The following is a 20,941-nucleotide window of genomic DNA, read 5'->3' on the forward strand; positions in this document are numbered from 1 at the left end:
GAAGCGCTCAAAGCAACAAGACACCGTGCGATATAGATATTCAGCTGGACTGAATAAGCTTCACATACAATGTATAACAATCATGATCAACTCGTCCATCCTTTCATTCCGAGTCGTGCCTGCTGCCATATCGCATTCCTTATCATCACTTTCCAACCTTCCACAGACCTTCCATGTCTCTCTGCCCTCCTCTCCCATCCTACTCACCCTCCTCAACCCCACCCAACCTCCCCACCTCCCTATCAACCCACCCCCCAACCCTCCCCACAACCTCCTCAACATTAACATCAACCTCCATCTCCTCCCCATCACTCTCATCCACAACCTCCTCCCACACATCCCTCATAACCTGGTACACCCAACACCCACCCTTCATCACCGTAACATGCTCCCAGTCGTTTACAATCGGCCGTGTGTCGTCTAGTTCTTCGATGAGGTCGATGAGGCTGGTTAGCGGCTCGGATTGGTGGTCCGACAGGATGTTTTCGAGGGCGATGCGCGCGCCGCGGGTGAAGGGGGGGAGGTCGCGGGGGGTTAGTGGGGGGAAGGGCGCGAAGGTTTGGGGTGTGAGGGTGGTTGCGCTTGGGGTTGTTGGAGAGGCAATGGATGGTGTGGCGTTTTTTGAGCGAGATGATGGAGATGATGGAGGTTGTGGGCGTAAAACAGATGGATTAGCGACGAGCGGAGGCGAAGGGCTGTTTGGTAATACGGCGGTGTCTGACCACGTGTCCGAGAAGACATTGTCTTGTGCCGGTGTAGCGGTCTCCGGGGCAGGCGGCTCGAACAACTCAAAGGGTGAGGACATGGCACCTCTTCGCGGCCGTGTCGTAGTATTCCGCTTTGGCTGTGGAGCTACCGGAGCCTTTTCCCGCATCTTCTTGACTGATGGCGTTGGTGTTTTGGGCTTCCTCGCATCTGGCTTGGCCTTGGAGTTGTTAGTAGGTTGTTTTCCACGTGTGGTCATGCCGCTTCGCGTCTGCCGGGTCTCGCGCGTCGTACCGTTCCTTGAGATGGGTTCTGGGTCGGCCATATCGACATCGGCGTTCTTGTCTTCATCCACTGCCACTTCTTCCTTCCTGCCAAAGACAAGTGTCTTTAGTTTGCTCGTAGTCTTGGTCGCGGGCTTGGCTGCAGCTTTCCGCGTCTTTCGCATCGTCTCTTGCGCGATGTCGGTGGGGGCATTGTTCTCCATCTCCTCGCCTTCGTTATCTGAATCTACAAATTCTGCACTCTTGTATTTACCCTTCGGTTTCCCCTTCGATTTGCCCTCCGGGTTCCGTGGACGTCCGCGCTTGGGATGGAAATTGGGTGTTGAGATGTGTGCTGGGTTGGGCGCAGACGGTCTACGGGTCTTGAGCTTGACGATGAGACTTGGTCGGTTGGTGAAATTTTCGTTGTCGGGCGTCGGCGAGGGTAGGTCGGCAGATGGTTTGCTGGGTGTACTTTCGGCTTGCTGTTTGTCCGTTAGCTGGATCGTTCTGAAATGTAAAGAGCGGTATACCTACTATGGATAACCTGCTACTCGCACGAGTATGTGATGATACAGCTACAGTGTTTTGCAGTTTCCTGCTCCTGGTCGTGGGCGATGAGGGTGTGGGTGAAAGCGTAGTGCTCGTGTCTCCCAACTCAGAATTGAGACCGAAGAGATGGCGCTTAGGATTCTTCGCGTCGCTATTGGGCGTGCCGTGGGTCAGGCGCATTCTCTTTTGCCTGGCTTCCACTGCGATAGCTATTCTGGCGGCTTCGACGTCTTTCGTCTTCTTTCGGCCTCTCTTGAGCTTGCCTTTTCCTTTGGAGGGCTTTCCGTAGTCTGACTCGGATTCGTCGATTTGTTCTTCCGAGCTGTCTAGCTCACCGTGATCTGATAGCTCTCTCGATTCTATGACTTCTTCCATCTTATGTGACTGCTCGTGTGGCCGCTCATCTTCGTCTTCAGGTTGCTCGAAGGGTGTCGCGTCTTTCACCAGAGGCTCGTGCTCGGCAGTGTTTTCGCGTTTTGGGACCGACTCTGCATTGCGACGTGTGTTTTCGTCGTAAAGTGCTCCGATAGTATTGAGCACCCGCTGCAAAACAGAAACTACCGGTACTCCTGCCTTGATCGACTCCGGGAAGTCTACGTCGATGGCAGTGTCGAAAGCGAGTCGGCCACGATGGAGAATGTCGGGTAGCAGGTCCCATTGTGTCTCGAAGTTTATTCTGCGCTTATGGAGCTCTGCAAAGCTATTGATGTCTTCAAGTGTCCCATCTCTGATCGCATCGTTGATCTCCTCTTGAATGGAATCCATAGCTTGTTGTCGTGCTGCAACGAGAAGGCGGGGTGGAACAGATGATAGGGATGGAAAGTGGAAAGCAGTGCGCGAACAGGAGTCGCAAACAGACGGGACCCTTTAGTTGTGATCCTTGCGCTAAATATTTCTTCAGGCTTGGGGGAGGGCTTGATGATGTTGCGACACGGCAAGTTCAAAGACTACCTAGGTAAGTAAGTGGGAAGTGTGCTCGGGCCCCCTGTTCGGCTCGTCACGGCCAATTTACTACACGCAGCGCAGCTGCCGGTCTTGTAAACGCTCATAGTCGCGCCATCAGACGGAGACTACAACTAGCAGCAAGTAGATCGCTAAGATACAAGTTCGAGGGTCTCTTCTCCGCGTCGCCGCTCGTATTGACCGTGATACTGACATTGCGATTTACCCGTGACGTGGGCGCGCTATGGCTTCTACGTTGAGCAATGTTGTAATCTTGTAGTGCGTAAAAGTCACTGGAAACCTCCAGGCTCATCGTCTGCTAAAGGTTTCATGCCCAAATACATGCGGCTAAAGCCGACATTTGCTTGAAGGAAAGTGTACGTTCGTTGGGAGTCCCTGCTTGAGACTACTGGGTCTCTTAGTGAAAGTGCTTTCCACGTTTAGCTACACGACGCTGTAACTGAGTGAGCGTGCAGTAGACCCACTGGATGCTTCTAGAATGTCGTTGAGTTGCAGCATGACCATTGCAGCAAACTTTGCCTTCTACATTAAGCGCGATCATAGTGGCTCGGTACTCACCATAGACATTTTTTCTTACGCACAACCGCCATAGGCATCACTACCTAGGTAACCCAGCATTGCTCGTACGAAGATAGTGACTAGCAGAAGCAGAAGAACAAGCAAGAAATGAAGCGGAAGAGAGATCCTCGCCTCGTCGAGATAGTATACATGAGCCCAGGGTGGAGCAAACTGATCGAAGTTCTGACACGCCAGCAAGCCTTTCGTGCCGGCGTGGACTACGTATGCGACATCCTCGTTGGCCTTGTCAGACATCCCGACTTATGCTATCCTCCTTCGTCGGTCAGTACTGTTTCTGCCAGCATCAACAGATGTAGATCACGCGTCAACAACTCCGGATCCACCGGAAGAGCTTCTTCGTTATCGTTTGTTCAAGACTTTCATGCTGGTGCCGTGACGGCTTTGACAAACATGGATCTGAGAGCAGTAAACAATCGACTTGAACGGGAAGCGAAAGTAATCATCACGTGTCTGGAAATGTTGGTGCACCATGAATTTGTACGTTTGATGGAGCTGGAGATATATGGAAGGCGGTCGGATCCGGACGCTATGCGAAGAATGGACGAGTTACGAACTGTCAGACGGATGGTGGTTACGATAAAGCTGATGAGGTGAGTCTCGGAATTGAGAGCGATGGTGTCGGAAGTGAAGTACGGTTCAAATATTCAGGTATGTCGTCCTTTGGCATGCTGGAGGTCTTGGTCATGTTCGTGACGTAGAGAAGAAGGAGCATTCGCGTGTGGTGACGTAATGCCGATGAGCCGACTGGCCAGGGTCCAAAGCTAAGCCCAATCCAGACTAAGCCTCCTTTTGCGTGCTGAAAGTCAACAGAATCCCTTTCATTGTCATCTCCTCTGTGCGCATTCGTTCTCTACATGTTTTCACCATCGCACGCTCGCTCGCCGAACTTCCTATCTGCACACACTGCCAAATGCACAACGGATTACCTAGGTGTCGTGTTTATAATCAGCATAATGTGACAGCAAGGTCAAGGTGAAATGACAAAGCGTGCATTTCACACAACACGACAAGGCACTCGAACTGTATATCATGAGTCCCACCGTCGACGCAAATCATTCTACGCCCCGTCGCTCAACTAACCTTGTCTCAACCACCAGATGACCACCCAGCCACCGCTGTCGACGGATCTCAGAAACCCAAAAAGAAATCTAGAATTCCACGAGACAATAACGCCACCCAGGACCATGCCTGGCAGCTACCTAATACCAACAGCTTGGACAATCCATTTTTATACGCCACCACCCAATACACTATTCTCTCCAGTCTTGTCGAGCACCTTCGGCCCCAAGATGTTCTCCGGCTAGCTCAAACTTCACAGACGGTGTACTCAAACTTGGACTTCTCAAGTGCCGCTAGCCGTACCAATCTCCGTACAAAGGTACTGTGCCCAGGCTTTGGTGTCCAACAACGCAAGCATAAGCACAAGCCTGCTAGCGAAGGGGAATGGTACGTCCAAGAATCTTGTGGCAGCGAGATCAACGACCCAGATATGGAGAGCCGTCCGTGTGTCACCTGTGGCATGAACACTTGCGATGAATGCAGGTTACATGTGACGTATCATTCCATGACCGAGGATAATGGACCACACGGATTAAGGTGGTGGGCAGGCCACATCATGACGAGGAACGCTCCCGTTCGCCTTCTCCCGCCTAACGATCCCATCTACCGGTACCCACCTGAAGACGATGAAGAACAGCCACCCTGGAGGCTACCGCTTGGCAAAATTCGACCTCAGCATGATTGTGGCCGTCTCGGCTTACCATTCGACTCCAATCAAGTGGCCCAAGCCGAACCGATTGACAATCTAATTGATCAAAATCTTGGCGATACTCTATTCGTTAGAACCAAGGGTCATTCATATGGGTCTTCCGGCTTCAGGCCTGTCGTCGGACCGCTGTCTCTGGTTGCTGGGGGTCGTCTTAAGCGACTGTGCACGACGTGCTCAGCCACCGAGGTCAAGCACCAGTGTACTTGCACACTTCGAAAGCGGTTCCTCGACCAATGGCTGTGCATTGAATGCTACCTCGAGAACGAAGTTGAAGTTGATGTTACGCGAATGATGAATATGATGGCGGGAGATGAGCCAGGAGAATGCCCGTGTGGGAGCTCATTCGATACACAGGACCAAGATTCGTGGTTTGTATGCAAGTGGTGCGATGGCCGGGTGATCGGGTCTAAGAAAGCCACTGAAGATGAGGAAGCGGCAAAGTGGTTCGTTCCGGATGAGGAGGACGAAGACAAGGAAGGCGCCTGGCCGGAATTTCTTCCAGATGGGGACCGGCCCAATCTGGATGGCACTCGGATTGACCAAGCCATCATGGCTGCGGGCTCTGCCGCGCCTGGTCTGCATGGTCACTTCGTCTGTCAAGAGCGTCTTACCCGGAAGCAACATGTGCAGATGGCCGAATACAAGAAGAAAATGGAGGAGGGCAAAGAGAAAGAATTCAGTTTCAATTCGTACCGCCCTCATAGCTTATGAAGCAATGACGGGGAAGTTAGGGGTTCAGCTTGCGATGTATATCGGAGCTGTTCCAAAACCATAGTATACACTAGCATCCACTCATAGTTCAATGAAAGTAGTCGAACAATAATGGGAGAAGCCAGACGATCATAGGAAGATCTGTTTGTCACATACACTTCTTTGTAGTCAAACTAATTCTACCATAGCAAGCGTCCATGTGCCGATCTAGATATTCATATACGTCATCAAAGTGTATCATCCATGTTGTGCACTGAACATAAGCTTCTCAACTAGGAGGCGAACTTGTACTAGATATACAGATCTACACACATACACATACACTTCCGTCTAATGTCTCACAACACATTCTTCCCGTTCCTAGACGATGCCGCCTACTCCCGTCGCCGCAACGCCGAACTCATGCTTGCATACCAGCAGCAGAAAAACAAGATCGAAGCAATGGCACCATTTCGTACGCCTGAGTTGAATGAGGAATGCAGTACCAAGTACAGGGATCTACATGCGAAATTGGGCGATGTGCAAGAGCGCGACAACATTGTGAGGGAGGCGATGAAAATGACTCCGGGGAACATGACGCGGGATGAGATTATGACTTGGAGCTTGAGGAGTGAAGCATATGGTAGCGAGAATAGGTACCCGACAGGTGCGATGTAGCACATGATGGGGGGTAGTGGAGGTACAGTCGTCTGTGAAAGCTATGGTAGTGAGGAAATGTATTATTGATACGAACATTCTGTGCTTCTAAACGGTAGCCATTCTTGAGCGCCGATGATGCAAATGATGATGCTACGCCAGACCGAGACACCAATTACGCTAATACGCCCGACATGCAAAACGCCGATACCCGAGAAGGGTCAAAAGAAAAAACGACGACGCAGACATCTATGCTTCTTCTTGAGCCGCTGGCATCCCTGACCATGCAGTCGATGTACAACTCGTGCGCGCCTCGTGCTCATCAGCCTTCCTCGCATCGCGAACCGCAGCGTCAACGGCGTCGTGGAGATCGAGATGGAAGAACGGCCTATCAACCCCGTAAATCGGGTAAAACTTCTGCTTCTCACTTGTAGAAGACAACTGCACCTCAAGTGCATTCGTCTCGGTTGAGTCTTTGCCCTGTTCTTCATCTCCGGCTCCCATCTGTCTCCGAGCAGCTTCTACTTCCTTTTGCTCTTCGCATGTCGCGCCTGCAAGACTTGCCGATACGGTGTAGACAGGACACCAGGTTCCTGTATATTCCGCAGTCACTACGGCTGGGAAACCAAAGCCTGCAAAGGCGAGCGCTTTGCGTGTCCACCGGTTGTGAACACCAGCAAAATGCCATTCTACCAAACCGGGCGCTGCATGGCGATCAAGCGTCTCGCGTAAGCTCTTCAACCCGTCGATGCTGGTAATGTCGAGAATGTTGACGGTGGAGAAGTCAAGAACAACGGCTCGCAAGACGGGCAGACATGACGATTCTTCGATGAGCTTCTCCGTGGGTGGCGCGTCGCACCACAAACGATCGCATGCGCGGATACCGTCATCTGCTTGTGTTCGGCGGGTGTTTGAGGTAATGTAAGAGGTAAGGTAGTCAACATGATAAGCTTGGTTGATGTAGTTGAAGTTCTCGCTAAAACGATAGATGAACACGCCGGGGTAGGCCGGCTCCACGGTGATGTTCGGGTTGTGGTTGTCTGTGACGTCGTAGGGCATATATACTTGCCGAGCTTCCTGTATAGCTACAGCACGATGCGTCTGTTTCCCGTGTGTTTGTGAAGGCAGCGACGCGCTTGACGTTGATACGGACTGATCGCAGGAGCGGTCGTCACGCACGATGCGCGTCACCTCAACAGCACCTCGGAACTTGCCCGGGCTTTTCGCCATGCGGACGAGCAGCATTGCAAAGGAGAGGCCAACAGTAATGTAGATCGCCGTCTCGAGATCGGTGAAGAATGCGATGACAACACCACAAACCCAGATGAATAGTTCGAACGGCGACAGCTGGTAGTACTTGTGCAAGTCCTTTGGTCCTTTGATCAAATCGACGGTGGAGTGTATGATCAGACCAGCAAGTGCTGCGTTCGGGATGAAGTAGAAGACAGCTGTAAGCGCATACAACGCCAACACTAGGACCACTGCGCTGAAGACACCGGATAACGGAGTGCGTACTGCAGCCTTGGAGAGAACGGCAGAGGCACCGAAAGAGCCTGTGCACACATAACCACCCACAAAAGGACTCAGTATGTTGGCAGCGCCTTGTGCGATCATCTCCTGTGAAGGGATGACGGTATAGTTGTGTTTGCGTCCGAAGTTCTTGGCGATGGCGATGTGTTCGACGATGAGGATGATGATGATCGCCGGGAGTTCTGTAGCCACCAAGCCGAAGAGCTTTCCGTCCATCTTTGGTACACCTGCATGGCTGAACCCCTTCTCAATATGACCTACGATCCGGAACTTCTCTTCGCCTGCAGGTGTCGTCCTATGTACCAGCCAGCTGATAAGGGTGTACAACAAGATAGTGAATGTAAGACGTAGCGAGGAGATCATAGACCACATCTTTTTCTTCCGAGGTTGTCGCACCTCCATCTTAGCGCATAGGTTCTTGATCAAGTATAGGAGTACGATGGATGTGATACCGATCGCCGCATCCAGTCTTGCCGTGGGTAAGCCCTTCAAGAAGTTGACGTACACCTTGTACGGAGACTCACGCGTGTTGATCCCTGTAATGCCCATCAAAGTCGGCAGTTGTGTCGAGATGATGGTAATACTGGCCGAGGTGACGAATGCGGAGATGGGGATGTACGGGATGAACTCGATGATGAACCCGAGACGAAGGATGCCGAAGACGAGAATAATCGCGCCAGCAAGGAAGCTTAGTGCATGTGCGATCTCCTGAGGTTGATACACCCCGGGGTGTTCTGCTTCAACTTTGCTGACGGCGCTTCCGATAAGTAAGGACCCAACTGCTGTCGTCTATTCTTAAATTAGCTGGTTACGACATAGTGACTTGAACAACTTACACCGATGACAATGTCTCTAGATGTACCAAAGATCCAATATAAACATGCGCCTGTAAATGTAGTGTAAAGACCAAAGGCGGGTGACAGCCGCGCGAGCGAAGCATATGCCATGGCTTGTGGAACGACAACAAGACCAACCGTGATACCTTCATGTTCTTTAGCGATGGCCAGCAAAGGATCCAGGTGTTTTGTAAATACCAGCGATAGCATCTCCAGCCAGCCAATGTAAGTTATACCGCCTCAGCCACCGTGCGCTCGGGAATAGTTCGCGTACATACTCTGCGGCGCCATGTGAGGTGGGAATGAATTCACGGAACCATTCTGCTACCGATGGATCCTCTTCGATGTATGTCTCTCCAACTGTTTCGTGCGCAATGTCCTTAAGTGAAGTCCTCTGCGCGCTGCGGTCTTCTGAAAAGGTGGGTAGATATTTCATAGTCCTGCTGTTGATGTCCGTAATTATGTGTGTGTGGATAGAACCAGGCTACCAGAGAAGAACTGCGACCTTAAATCGATAGGCGCATATACGCCGAGTCAAAGTGATGTAACAAGAATGAGGTTGTGGTAGTTGCGTCCGGTCAAACTTGGTACGCCAATTTGGCAGGTCGTGGAATTAATACAATGACGAAGTTGTTTGCAGAGAGAAAAGAGGAAATCACCAGGTTATGAGTAGACGGACCGAGCGTCTCTGTAGGAATCGGGACGTGTTATCCATTGAATTGACGCACAGTCATGCGCTGTGCTTGGAGCATTTCACCGATGTTCCGAAGAATTCTTCGGGCGAGAGGTCTTGGCAGAAGTCGCGCCGATAAGATACTGCAACCCACCGCTGTCACTGCCATCTCGAAACGCGACACGCGTCTGAAATGCCATGATTCGGTCTCTTCGAAAGTATTGCATCCCTTTCGTGGTATTTTGACGTCTTCATACGTTCAATACGCGTGTTGAACATATCCAGTCGCGACGCGTTGAGTTCGGTACCTCGCCGGCAGGTCTGGCGAGATCCGCGGATTCACGAACACATCTTGGCAAAACGGAAGTCGGTGTGGCAAAGCCGCAATGGACGATGTTGGGACGTGAGGAGGTGCAGGTGACGATGGGGATGCGGCGACGAAGCGATCAGGAACAGTGCTCTGGTCCATGTGTCAGTGCCAAGCTTCACGCCACGACACTACGGCAAGCTTCAGGGGTCCACTTCGAGCAAGTGGTCGTGCGCGCTGCGGGGAGGAACCAACAGTTTCGTCACCTGGTCATTTGGGTGTTCGACTGACAGACGACGTGAAGCTTTCTCTGGCTCAGCCTTTGACGTATCGACTGAAATGCCTTCTCTAATTTAGTACTACGTATGTAAACAGGCTAGAGACATCTCCGAAGAAAAAGCGGTCACGGAGGGAGGATTTCTACAACTTGACGCGACAAGCAAATGTACATCGCATGTGGCGATCATCTTGGTATGTATGTATCTTGCCGAACGGGACTAGGTTCATGCATTCACCGGTGGTGCCCTGCGTGATCCTACCAGAACAAGCGTGCAGTAGACTCTTAGTCCAGTCCCCATGGATCTTCGAAACCAGCAGCTGACTCGACGTCTTCTAGATCCGGTAGATCTTCGTCATCGTCATCGTCGCCATCTTCCATTGCCCCGTCTTCATCACCCCGTCCTTCAACATCATCGTCCTCGCCTTCAACATCATCGTACTCGTCTTCTGATTCACCCCCCGCGTGAGCATGCATAGAGTCTTTCTCGTCGCAAATACAGCAAGTGCATTCAACGTGCGCACCCTGGATTCTCTTCCATTGACGGATCATGGCTCGTCCCAAACGTTCTCCGCGGATGCACTCGCCGTTCACGTACACCGAAAGAGACCCGTCGCGATTCTCAGCGTAGCCAAACTCGTCCTGAGGCAGACCCGCAAAGTCAGCCGCCGAATGGTCCTCCTCGTCGTCTCCGGTCTCGAGTTCCTCTTCTTCTTCGCTGTTGTCTTCGGCGTTCTCACTGGTGGCATCATCCTCGGCGCCTTGGTCAAGCTCTGCAATCTCGCCTTTGCACCAGTTGCACATGACTTTCGGCGTGATGTCTGGTGTGAACTCCGTTCCGCAACCACACACATGAACGTGGCCTTGACCGACCTCGCTTGCTTTTACGACATGGCAGCGCAACTGTTCATCAACATTTACCTCCTCGATGTAGCAGTGCATACACAACCATCGGTCTAGGAAGCGCTTTCGTAGGGTGCAAGAACAAGGCGCCACACCTTGTTTCTGGCGTTCCAGGTAACAGGCAGGGCATGCGAGGTCTTTGCGCTTGTTGACAGTCAGGTTGAGGAATGAGACGATGTTGTTGCCAGAGTAGGGGAATTGTGTACGCCCACGAGGACTGATGAACTGGTGGGTGCCCAAATCCAGATCGAGAATCGGCTCAATCGGCTCGGGATCGCCTAAAGCACCGATGTCGAGGGGAATGTGCACGCGGCCCTGGTCATGGCGAGGTAGCATCTCCTGGACAGGTAGATGCCAGGCGCTACCATCAGAGTTCCTAGCTGGATATATTGCAACAGCCGTGGGGTTGAGGAAGTAGTAGCCTGCCCACCATCGACGTTGATCGAGCCCCGCATCGTCCGTCATGAAGTTGTAGAAAACATGGATGCGGCACTCGTCGCAAGTGTTGACACCACATCCCACACACGGGTGTGACTCTGTTCCAAATCCACCTCTCGAGCAAACCATCACAGGATGGAATGTCTTCGCTGGACAGGGGCAATGAGTAGACATCCTGACGAACGAACCGAATCCGGAGCACAGTGTCTTGGAAAGAAGATTGGCTTTTGCGCTCGCATCGTCCATGCGAATGTGGCCATGAACAGTTTGGCAGAGCTGGGTAAGAGTGACGAGTCTCTCCGGTATCAGGAACGCGACTAGGGCCTGCAGATCAGAATTAGTCAGGCGCATAGATTGAGAGGCTCAGGGACGTATGCCTTACTTCTTGTATTGGGTACAGGGCCAGAGCGACCGCGAGGGGATTAGTGATATTTGATACCGCCGGCGGTAGCGTCCAGACGCGCTGCGCTGTCTGCTGCACTGACGACATCGCACAAAGCCTTCTTGAATGCTTGCAGGACTTCAGAGAGTATTGAAGCAGTCGCAATCGCAGTAGAGCACGCCTGCACTGTCTGGCCTCGTCGAAAGGATGGTTCAGGTACGACTGTTCGATTAGCGATTGGGTTTACTTCCGCATTGCAGGGACGCGAAAGAGGAAAACGGGAGTGAGTGCAAATTGCATCAGGTAGGTACCCGGGTGACGTCGTTGCGGAGTAAGAGCAGGAGAGCTGCGTGGCCCAAGTAGGCAGTCGCACATGGCACGTGCGCCAGTAGCAAACAAACACATTATCCACCCCCAAGTGAGATTAACAGCTACGGTGTCATGCCAACCCGGGAGAAAAACTGAACAGGTCTGCAGGCTAATGCAAAGTAGGAGACATAACGTTGATGTAGGCTCCGGGCCTGTTCAATCTTTTTCCATGTAGGAGTTGGCATGTTCAATACGTTGTTCAGCAACCTAGCCTCTCCGAGTGAGGGCCCATATCACTTGACGATGTCTCACCTAGAACTGCATTGGCAACTTACTCCTTATCACACACTTCCGACATTTCCCACGATCCCTTTTAGAAGCTCAGGGACCATAACCGCGGCATCACCTTTGAACATCCAGTCGCCCACCCAAACGCATCCAGGCTCGTCATAATACTCTTCCATATTGAAATATGCGACCCTCGCACCAGCGTTCCGAGCCTTGGGTATGTACATCGCAGCCGGAAGCACGACGCCACTCGTACCGATTACCAGCAACAGGTCGAGAGGTTCAGAAGAGACGAAAGAGTGTATAGCCTCGGTGAGGTTGCTTGATAGGCTTTCGCCGAAGAGCACGACGCTCGGTCGCATGAGGCTGTCGCACCGTGGGCAATGAGGGAGCTGGGTATGATCGAGAGGGGGCAGAGGGACGGACGCGTCGCTGATATCAGATGTGATCGTGAGCGCCTGGGTGGCAGGATAGGAGACAGGTGTATTGTAGTCGCAACGGTCGGTAGAGTCTAAGGCGTGTTTGCTGCATTTCATCTCGAACAGGGTGCCGTGTGCTTGTGCAATCTGCTCGTTGGGTATGCCCGCTCGTTGACACAGGCCTAGATTGTGTTAGTCGACATTCTTCCGGGCCATAGCCTTGAGAGGTCTGCTTACCATCTATGTTTTGATTAATTACGAAGAATCCACTCTTCTCCTTTGCGAGTTTCGCGAGCGCGATGTGCCCCCGGTTTGGCTTTGCCTCTTGTGCGCGCTTCATCCGATCGCTGAAGAACCACCATACCTTGACCGGGTCTTGCGCCAGGGCCTCGATATTCGAAAGCTCCTGAGGCTCTATACCTCTCCATCTTCTATCATCGTTGCGAAATGTCGAAAGCCCCGAAGCAACCGACAAACCAGCACCCACGAGGGCTAGAACGCGTTTCGATGATCGCAGGTACTCTGTGAAGGATGTGAACTCGTCCATGCCGATGTCAAGCGCCGGATCGGGGGTCGACATCCCGCGGAACTTGCGCATCTCTTGCTTCGCTCGAAGTGCTGATGTCGCCTTCGATTTGGTAGATGATGAAGTCTGGGGGTTTCGGGGCGGGTTGGGGTTGATTGCCCCGAGCGCAGTCGCCATTTCCTCGGTATGGGAACTACTTTCCGCTGTGGAAGATGCGTCACTCTTCATGGTGTTGGGTATGCCGTTGATGCATAGTGAAGCCTTTGAGCAATGCACCTAGGTATACTGAGTGGACGCCTTACATGGTTTGAGATGACTCATATGAGATTGACGTATCCGCGCACATCGCATTGATCAAATTGCAGTGACTCCGATCTCTACCTTAGAATCGTTGGGTACATTGCAACGCTAATCTGCCGGAGGCTTCTGAGGTAGTAACCTTGGAACGCATCGATACATAACCATGGTAACAGTAGTGAGTGCGCGATGTGTGTTTGTAAGGTGGCTCACATCTCGTTTCTCTGGAAGCAGGAGACCTATAAGTCTAGGATATCTGAACAAGACTCAGGTCATGACTATCGGCCGTACGTGATCTGTGTGAAATGCGCCGTGTCGGTGACGCGTGACCTCGGGAAGCTCAACGCGCCCATTCCAGGCGCGCGTTGATCAGCGCCCGGAAAGTATGGAAATCTCATCCACGGTTGAGGAGTGTTGCAACAGGTGTTGTACCATTAAGCTGAAGGTTGCATCCGTTAGAATGAATTTTGCGAGGTCTGCCCGTAGTATTGAGAACCGAGGTGCGTGCATGAGCGAGACGGGCTGGAAATGACGCGTAGAATACGCTAATTACGTCAGCGATGCGGCTGACTGTCATCCGACCACCCTCTTGCCGACACGTCTCATCAACTCCAAGAAATTTGCATCAGCCATTTGCTTCTTCGGAGTTCAGTCGACTCAAACACCGTGAATTACACGTCGACCTACTCTCTGGATCCTAACGACATGATCAACATGTCACTATGATGCGCGTACCGCCGACCCAGCCTCTTTCCCCACGCCAAAGCTACCACGACATTGCTCTACCCAACGTCTACAGCATAATCACAGCTTATTACATAAATGTCGACTAGACCCAGTTGTATACGGTGGCAGCATCGAGTCCGACCAAGTGGATGACTGTTTGCTGCTTTTCTTCAATCTCGCCTAACATTTCCCGCCTCCCCAACGCGATTGCAATACGGTCACACTCAGAGGCTACGTCAATCTTGATCAGCGTGATAACATGTTCAATTCAGGGGAATACATACAATCCAGACTGCGGAAGTCTCTTGCTTGTAATGGGAAGTCGATGATGGGCTCATTTGTCTGGATGTTGCGCATGTGACCCATTCTCATGTCCGGATATTTGTATGTACTGTGATATCGGCGCATCGCAGTGTTCCAGATACTATCATATGCTCATCAGTATGTCTTTCTCTGATCTGAATCCCCCAACATCACTTACTGTGCCTGAACTTGCTTGTTGAGAGCGGCGTGTCTGACATCCAGTCGATGTACCTTTTCGTCTAAATCCAAGACTTGCACCCGAAGATATTGTAAGGCGTCCTTGACGGCTCCGTCGCGTTGAGCCTCTGGGAGGGTTGAGATGCTTCGGATTTGGGCAGCAGTTGTCTCAAGCTGCAATGCGATATCGTAGGGGTTGTTCTGCATGATGGCAGCGGTATGTTGACGTATTCGATGGGCGAGTTCGAAGTGGTCTCTAGTCACCGAGGGGTCGATCAGCCTTTAACAGCAAATCGCAACGTCTGTGCATCTGCGAAAGGGTATTCGCGGGCATTCCAGAATATTCAATATTGCGCGCACTCCCTCGTCGTGGCTCTTGGGTGGTTCAAGCTCTCGATCCCCTCATAATCATTACCTCACGTCGACCAAAGATCCATCGGAGGGTCTTTCCAACATCATCTGCTCTTGTATACCAACTTCAACATGCGCAACAGACGAGCTGAGCTCGCCTTTCTCGAGTCGCAGCTACACTCCACAGTCGGTCAGTTGCATGCCATTTCCATCATCCCTTTGACAGCTAGTATGGAGTTCGCTGCTGTCCGCACCGAGATCAAGAACATCGAGCAACGCCTTGTCTCCCTGGAAAGGACAGTTGCAGGTCTCCATGACAATGTGTTGCGTCTTCGGGCTTCTATGGATGCCGAAAGTCGCATGCTGTCTGCTGTGCACAGAGACTTGTTGGTCAGGAAAGCGAGGTAAGTGCGCATAACGCTATGCTTTATCGTCATACTGGAACTTGATAGGGAGCACAACACAGACGCGACAGTCTATAATGCTCAAGCCAACCGACAGACGACTCTACTATCTCTCCACCATCCGAGGACAAACGAGCCGATTCGTGGTTTTCCCGACACTTTGGAATGCATTGACACCATGCGGCGTAAGTACGAGCTATGGCGTAGGCTATCGAAAAGTGCGAAGCTGACCGGCCGTACTTGCAGATCACGAGCTCGAATATGTGATCCGCATACTTGACTCCAATTATTATCGAGGCTCTTGGACTCTTGAACAAGAGCGAGCACGGCTCCTTGCTATCATTCAGGGTGTCGAGGAGGTTCGACCGACCGGGTTACTACCCTCGAGGGCTCTGGGGCATCAGTCACAAGATTGATAGCAGAATGGGAAGAGTGAACTCCATGCGCAAGCACACAGCCGCCGTGCCGAGTCACTAGTCGCGGTGCAGGAAATAGACGGTTCGGAGACATAGATTTCGAGATACATAAGAACTACTACACGTCTTTTTAGTCATAACATTCGGGCATTCCGAAACATATCAGCCTGTAACCAAATTGTAGACCACCGCGTAGTCCGTTAAAGCTCGGCTGTGTAATGCTACCCAGTGATATACCCAATCCAAAGATGCGCGTCCAAAACGGCATATGGCGCCGAGCGCATCTCAAATCGCGCGAGCGTCACGAACACGCTGTAAATATTTTTCCTTGAGAGATATCTTCTTTGCGCAGATAGGAACGGGGTGCTCCTCAAGCTCTTGCGTTGAAGATACTTTTCTTTTTCGAGAGGAGGGGTGCTCCTCAAGCATGCCAGACTCCTTAGGCTGGGCTTCTTCTTGCGACTGGCCACTCAAACGGGCACTGAGGATTTGGTACTCCTCGCACAACTTCGGGAACTTCTCCACTACAGCAATGTCGAATTCCTTCATGTGTATACCCAGCTTTAGTGCTGAAGCGAGGTTCTCCTTGCTGTCCGTAGCGCGTTCTTTGAATCCACATAAGTTCTTGTTCTTTTCCAGAAACGCTTCCGGGGAATTGTAGTACGCAGCAAAGCGATGAGCTTCGAGTAGTCTTGGCGAGAAATCGGCTTCGTTACGTACGCTTCGGAGGGCGTCGTTCTTGTTTTCGCGAATTCGTTTCTGAAGATCCTTGATCTTGGAAATCTCGGGTGTGGATTCTGGGTGTGCTGCTGTGTATTTTGTCTCTATGGCGTTGATGTCTGCGAGGAGTTGGCCGGTCGCTTGTACGACTGCATTCCAGTTGGCGAAGCCGGAAATGATGATTGACTTTTGCAGGGCGCCGGTCAAGGCATCATATCGGTCTTGATCAGACATTGTGGGGGTAGCGGTTGATTCCGCAAGATGAACTGCGCGTAGGCTGCAACGTCGGGCGACTTTGTTGTAGGAGATGGTCGTGGATGATGGTTCTGGATGATAGTTGTGGGAGAAGGTTGTGGGAAATGGTTGTGGGAGATGGTGTGGAAGATAGTTGTGTGCGCCGAAGCGAAGAGTCACATATACTTTCGCCGCATAGTTCTTGAACCACGGTTCTTGGGCAGTTCTGCCGGAGATATAGCGAAAAGGTCGAGCAACTCGGCATACATTGGTTCTACTCGACAAGAGGGGCAATGTTTTCTGTTGCACAGCCAATCTCCTCTCTCGAATACATACACATCTAGTGCTATGGCATCCGTGCTCCAGACACGGCAATGAAGGCCGCCGTCCAAATTCTCATTGTGCGCAAGTGCCCTTTGCGCCTGGCTGGGCTACCCAGTTTGCACTCGCATAGGACGTCGACTTCGATGACCTTAATACTGGCAAGGTGATTAGCGCATCAGTCATCAACCGCTCTAAACTACATGGTCACTCACCTTCGGCTCGCGGTTATCCTCAGCCAGCTCTGGTCGTTGGCGTGACGGCAGCAGGGATGCCAAATCTTCGCTGGTATTCGCATTAGCTTCTCACCTGGTCGAATAGGTGCTCAACGTTACCAGAGATGTATCTTTCTCCAAGCACGTTTGCATGAATTGATCATCGCCCAACTTCTCTCTGCGCAGCTGCGCAAGCTTTCGCGATATCTCCGGACTTCTTCGCGCGCAAGCTACTACCCACCCTCGCGACCTCAGTCTGTGAGCTCTGTGCAGCCACCGCGCTCATAGGCTGCGTGCGCGGCTGCTCGGCCGGTCTCCAAATCATCGTCCAGAGCTCGCTTGCCAGGTTCATCGTATAATCGAAAGCGCCTTCCACTAAAGGCCATATCGGCTGGTGATGATGGTGGTCCATCGCGCGGGGTCGGTTACTGTCTTGAATGCAGATTTGGGTATCGTATTTCTTTCGGACTCGTTGTGTGCCAGAGTATGTGTTTTGTGAGGATGTTCGGCTATAGAAGGTGGTAGAAACGCGCCGAGAGATAAGGTCACAAGATAAGGGTCTTGATATGGCATCGCAATGATTGGAGCAGCGCAGTGGGTCCAGCAACCTTTACAGTTTGTATCCTCATGAACCCCGCAGGTAAGGACCGACCGCCTCTTCCTGTCTTCTTCTGTCTGCTATTGTACCGCGCTGATCATAGCCGATGCCGGTAGTGTACACGCTGGCGGTGTGCAGCCACTCCTTCCATCAGACTCACCGACTCAGCATTGCGCTTGTCGTCGCAAGAGTCGAGCGCTACTGCAACATGACTGCTTTCTTGTTGGCAACAGCCTGAGCAAGGCCTTCTTGCCTTTGCGGCCCATCCCGTTCGCCCTTGCCGCACAGCTTACAAAGAGAAAGACCGTCTTGGTGACATTGATGAAGGAAAGTTGAGCGGATGCTGAGATTACTATGGCACTTACCTAATAGTGAAATGAAGATACAGAAAGACGGAATTTGTGGCTAGATGAACAGGTTTCAGGAGATAGAGGTAGCGTTGACTCGATGGTGAACATGACGCCTTGAAGCATATTCAAAAGTTCGGTTCTTCGGAAAAGATGCCACGTTAAGGAAGCTAGCAAAATGTCGCGATGAGATAAGGTGAAGCAATGAGATACATACGGATACTATTCGCCGTTCGTGATGGCTATGTTGAGACTCAGGCTCAATAATTCAGGATAGCAAGTCAACTGTAGGCAATCGCTAGTTTCTTTACGTGAGTTGTCAAGTCCTCTGAAGTCGCGACGCGTCTGTAGAGATTGGACATTGATCTGGAGGACACCGTGATATCGGTCCGCTGACCAAGGAACAGACCAGTACTCGATTCTAAAAGAATGTTGTGGATATACTCAATGTGTGGAGAAAGCCATAGCAACATCGAGGACTATAGTCAAATGCAAGCGCACGTATAAAGAAAGCTCCTCAACGTGATGATGGAAGAAAGTGGCTGGGGATGCCCGCTCTTACGTCATGCGAAGCACGGACATTGTCCGGAGATGACTCGGATCAAGCTGGACATTTTGGAAAGACAAAACATCACCAAATGACATCCCAGAAGCTTCTTCGCATAGCTTTGCACAACGCAGCGCTATGCACCTGGAAGGTTTGTCAATTAGGTGAAGTTCGCGACTGGAAAGTACATGGTATCTGGGTAGAGGACGAGGCGATGCGGGTGCTTACTCCGGAGGCAGCATCGGCCGGCAGTACCGCTTCTGAAACACGCCATCGTTTGGCCTGATGTCTCAGGCATCAAGGTCGGCCCATGATAATTTATGGCAAGAGCTGAACACTGGGCAGCGAAGTCTCGCACAAGTCCTGCTGAGTTGCTTCATCTACTCAAGGAAAAGAGCGAAGAAGTTGGGGCTACGTCTAACCGACGGGGTTGAACTTGCGCCTAGAGTGAGCAGCGAAGCCGATCCGAACTGTTGTTCAGTGCATCACGGCAACGGCGGATTATACTAACAGCAGGCATGGCAGAACCTATTCGCCTCCCGGCGCCGACCACCAGCCGTTGGTCGACACCATGGCTATACCACCAGAGGCGCGGATCGCAGTGGAGCCGCTTGAACCACTCTGGCAGCCATCAGCCGGCTGAATGTTCTTGGTAGCGATCACACCAGCCAGCGCTGGGCCACGAAGAGAAGGAAGAAGGAGCACAACCAAAGTCGAGCAAGAGGATGTCGAACGGGGCGAAGTTTTGTCAGCATGGTCGATGCCCTGAAGGATCAAGAGGCCCTCATTGCTGTCCCCGGAACCCAGGTCTACGTTGTAAGAAGCGCATCAAGGACAACATGCACAACAGTGCCGATCAATTCGGGAGATTCGTCGCAAGCCCAACACCGTTGGGACTTTGGCACGGGAAGCGAGCGCTGCCAATAGCACCCCCATCACTAAGTCTCTCAGCCAACAGCGCGTGCACGGCAATGTCCACCTGGCTATAGCCGCTGTCTTATTGCGCGGCGAATAATATATGACAGCGCATCGTGATTGTGCTATCGTCAGCGTTGGGTCACTATCGACCAGGCCTGAACTGGATGGCGAGTGTGTTGGATCGCTCGCTACCAGATCAGGTCCGCAGCTTGCCTCCGGTGAGTGATGTCTCGGCCATCCCGGACGCGCGTTTGCTCAGCGATGGTCTTCATTGCCGTCGGATGTGCCATAGGGAACAAGAGACGCTGAGCGAGTGTCTCCGCGGCTTGACTGCTGGCACGGCGCTGCTGCAGTGTAGGTGGGTACCCTCGAATAGCGTCACGTCACTGCCACGACGCCGCTGTCTGCTAGTACACGCATCCGATCATCCTGAACCCAGTCAGCGTGGACCCTTACAGCGTACCCACGCGCCCTTGATGACCAGCCGCGAGCTTCTCCGGGTGAGGGCGTGGCAGTGAGATGTCCTTGGCTGGCGAAGTGGTTCGCCTTGACGAAAACTTAGATTTGCTCTGGCACTCGCTTCTTTGGCCGGGAATTTGGAAGACCCAGGAGAGAACACGATGCTGCCCCTTTTCGCAGCGACAAGCAACAACTCGTCTTGAGGCACCGGTCTAGCTTCTTTCCTCCCTGGTACTCATGGAACCTACCCAGAAAGCTGCGAGATGTCTGTTCAAAACATTTGTAAGCGAGACTGTCATGACTTGTTCCAACCGACCTCCATGTATGCGGCGTCGACATCCGCCGGACTGTAACCCTTCGTTGTCACTCAGCGTCATCCGGGCTGCCAAACCATGCTGTGATCTAGATCACGTATCGGGTAAAACCAGCGACGACACGCCTCATGCACGAAGTAACGATGCCACATCGACTGGTTAAGAAGCTATCTCTGTCGCTGTGTCCTTGGGAATTCACTGTCATTAAGCATACGCGAGCAACGCTAAAGGTGGACAACAATGGATAGCTGATGCCACTGAAAACGGCGATAAGACGAAAATCCGCAATGCAAGGTACATCAATCGCTGGTGTTATTAGTCAAAAGCGCCTTGCAGTGTCATATTGCGATGGTAGTTACACTCACGATGCCACTGATCATGTGATTTCACCTTCACGGTTATCTTGCGGAAGTTTAACAACATCCGCGCTCGCTTACGTACAAAGATACGCACGGCATCTTCCATGGGTCTTGCGAAATTTGCCAAGCGTTTGCGCAGATACCATGCTCTGCCGTTGTGGGAAGCGGAG

The 20,941-nt window shown here is 52.0% G+C and overlaps 6 protein-coding genes across 6 annotated transcripts; 1 reads left to right on the plus strand and 5 right to left on the minus strand.

The window, feature by feature from the left end:
• Positions 1-199: 199 nt before the first annotated feature.
• J4E93_009067 (uncharacterized protein) lies at positions 200-2,285 on the minus strand (the record flags this gene model as incomplete). The annotated part of the gene is made up of 2 exons (XM_049346961.1): positions 200-1,453; positions 1,506-2,285. 2 exons carry the CDS (start codon positions 2,283-2,285, stop codon positions 200-202), a joined length of 2,034 nt encoding a protein of 677 aa, XP_049195916.1.
• Positions 2,286-5,153: 2,868 nt separating this feature from the next.
• On the plus strand, positions 5,154-5,541 carry J4E93_009068 (uncharacterized protein; the record flags this gene model as incomplete). The annotated part of the gene is made up of 2 exons (XM_049346962.1): positions 5,154-5,159; positions 5,185-5,541. 2 exons carry the CDS (start codon positions 5,154-5,156, stop codon positions 5,539-5,541), a joined length of 363 nt encoding a protein of 120 aa, XP_049195917.1.
• Positions 5,542-6,426: 885 nt separating this feature from the next.
• J4E93_009069 (uncharacterized protein) lies at positions 6,427-8,979 on the minus strand (the record flags this gene model as incomplete). The annotated part of the gene is made up of 3 exons (XM_049346963.1): positions 6,427-8,496; positions 8,544-8,689; positions 8,742-8,979. 3 exons carry the CDS (start codon positions 8,977-8,979, stop codon positions 6,427-6,429), a joined length of 2,454 nt encoding a protein of 817 aa, XP_049195918.1.
• Positions 8,980-10,085: 1,106 nt separating this feature from the next.
• On the minus strand, positions 10,086-13,293 carry J4E93_009070 (uncharacterized protein; the record flags this gene model as incomplete). The annotated part of the gene is made up of 4 exons (XM_049346964.1): positions 10,086-11,458; positions 11,581-11,745; positions 12,377-12,721; positions 12,777-13,293. The coding sequence occupies 4 exons, from the start codon at positions 13,291-13,293 to the stop codon at positions 10,086-10,088; spliced, it is 2,400 nt and encodes a 799-aa protein (XP_049195919.1).
• Positions 13,294-14,191: 898 nt separating this feature from the next.
• Positions 14,192-14,775, minus strand: J4E93_009071 (uncharacterized protein; the record flags this gene model as incomplete). The annotated part of the gene is made up of 3 exons (XM_049346965.1): positions 14,192-14,319; positions 14,373-14,512; positions 14,570-14,775. The coding sequence occupies 3 exons, from the start codon at positions 14,773-14,775 to the stop codon at positions 14,192-14,194; spliced, it is 474 nt and encodes a 157-aa protein (XP_049195920.1).
• A 1,249-nt stretch (positions 14,776-16,024) lies between these two features.
• Positions 16,025-16,693, minus strand: J4E93_009072 (uncharacterized protein; the record flags this gene model as incomplete). Its single annotated transcript, XM_049346966.1, has 1 exon — positions 16,025-16,693. The coding sequence occupies one exon, from the start codon at positions 16,691-16,693 to the stop codon at positions 16,025-16,027; it is 669 nt and encodes a 222-aa protein (XP_049195921.1).
• Between the last annotated feature and the right edge of the window lie 4,248 nt (positions 16,694-20,941).

Source organism: Alternaria ventricosa (assembly GCF_023758065.1).
Source record: "Alternaria ventricosa strain BMP 2768 chromosome Unknown scaffold_19, whole genome shotgun sequence".
NCBI lineage: Eukaryota > Fungi > Ascomycota > Dothideomycetes > Pleosporales > Pleosporaceae > Alternaria > Alternaria ventricosa.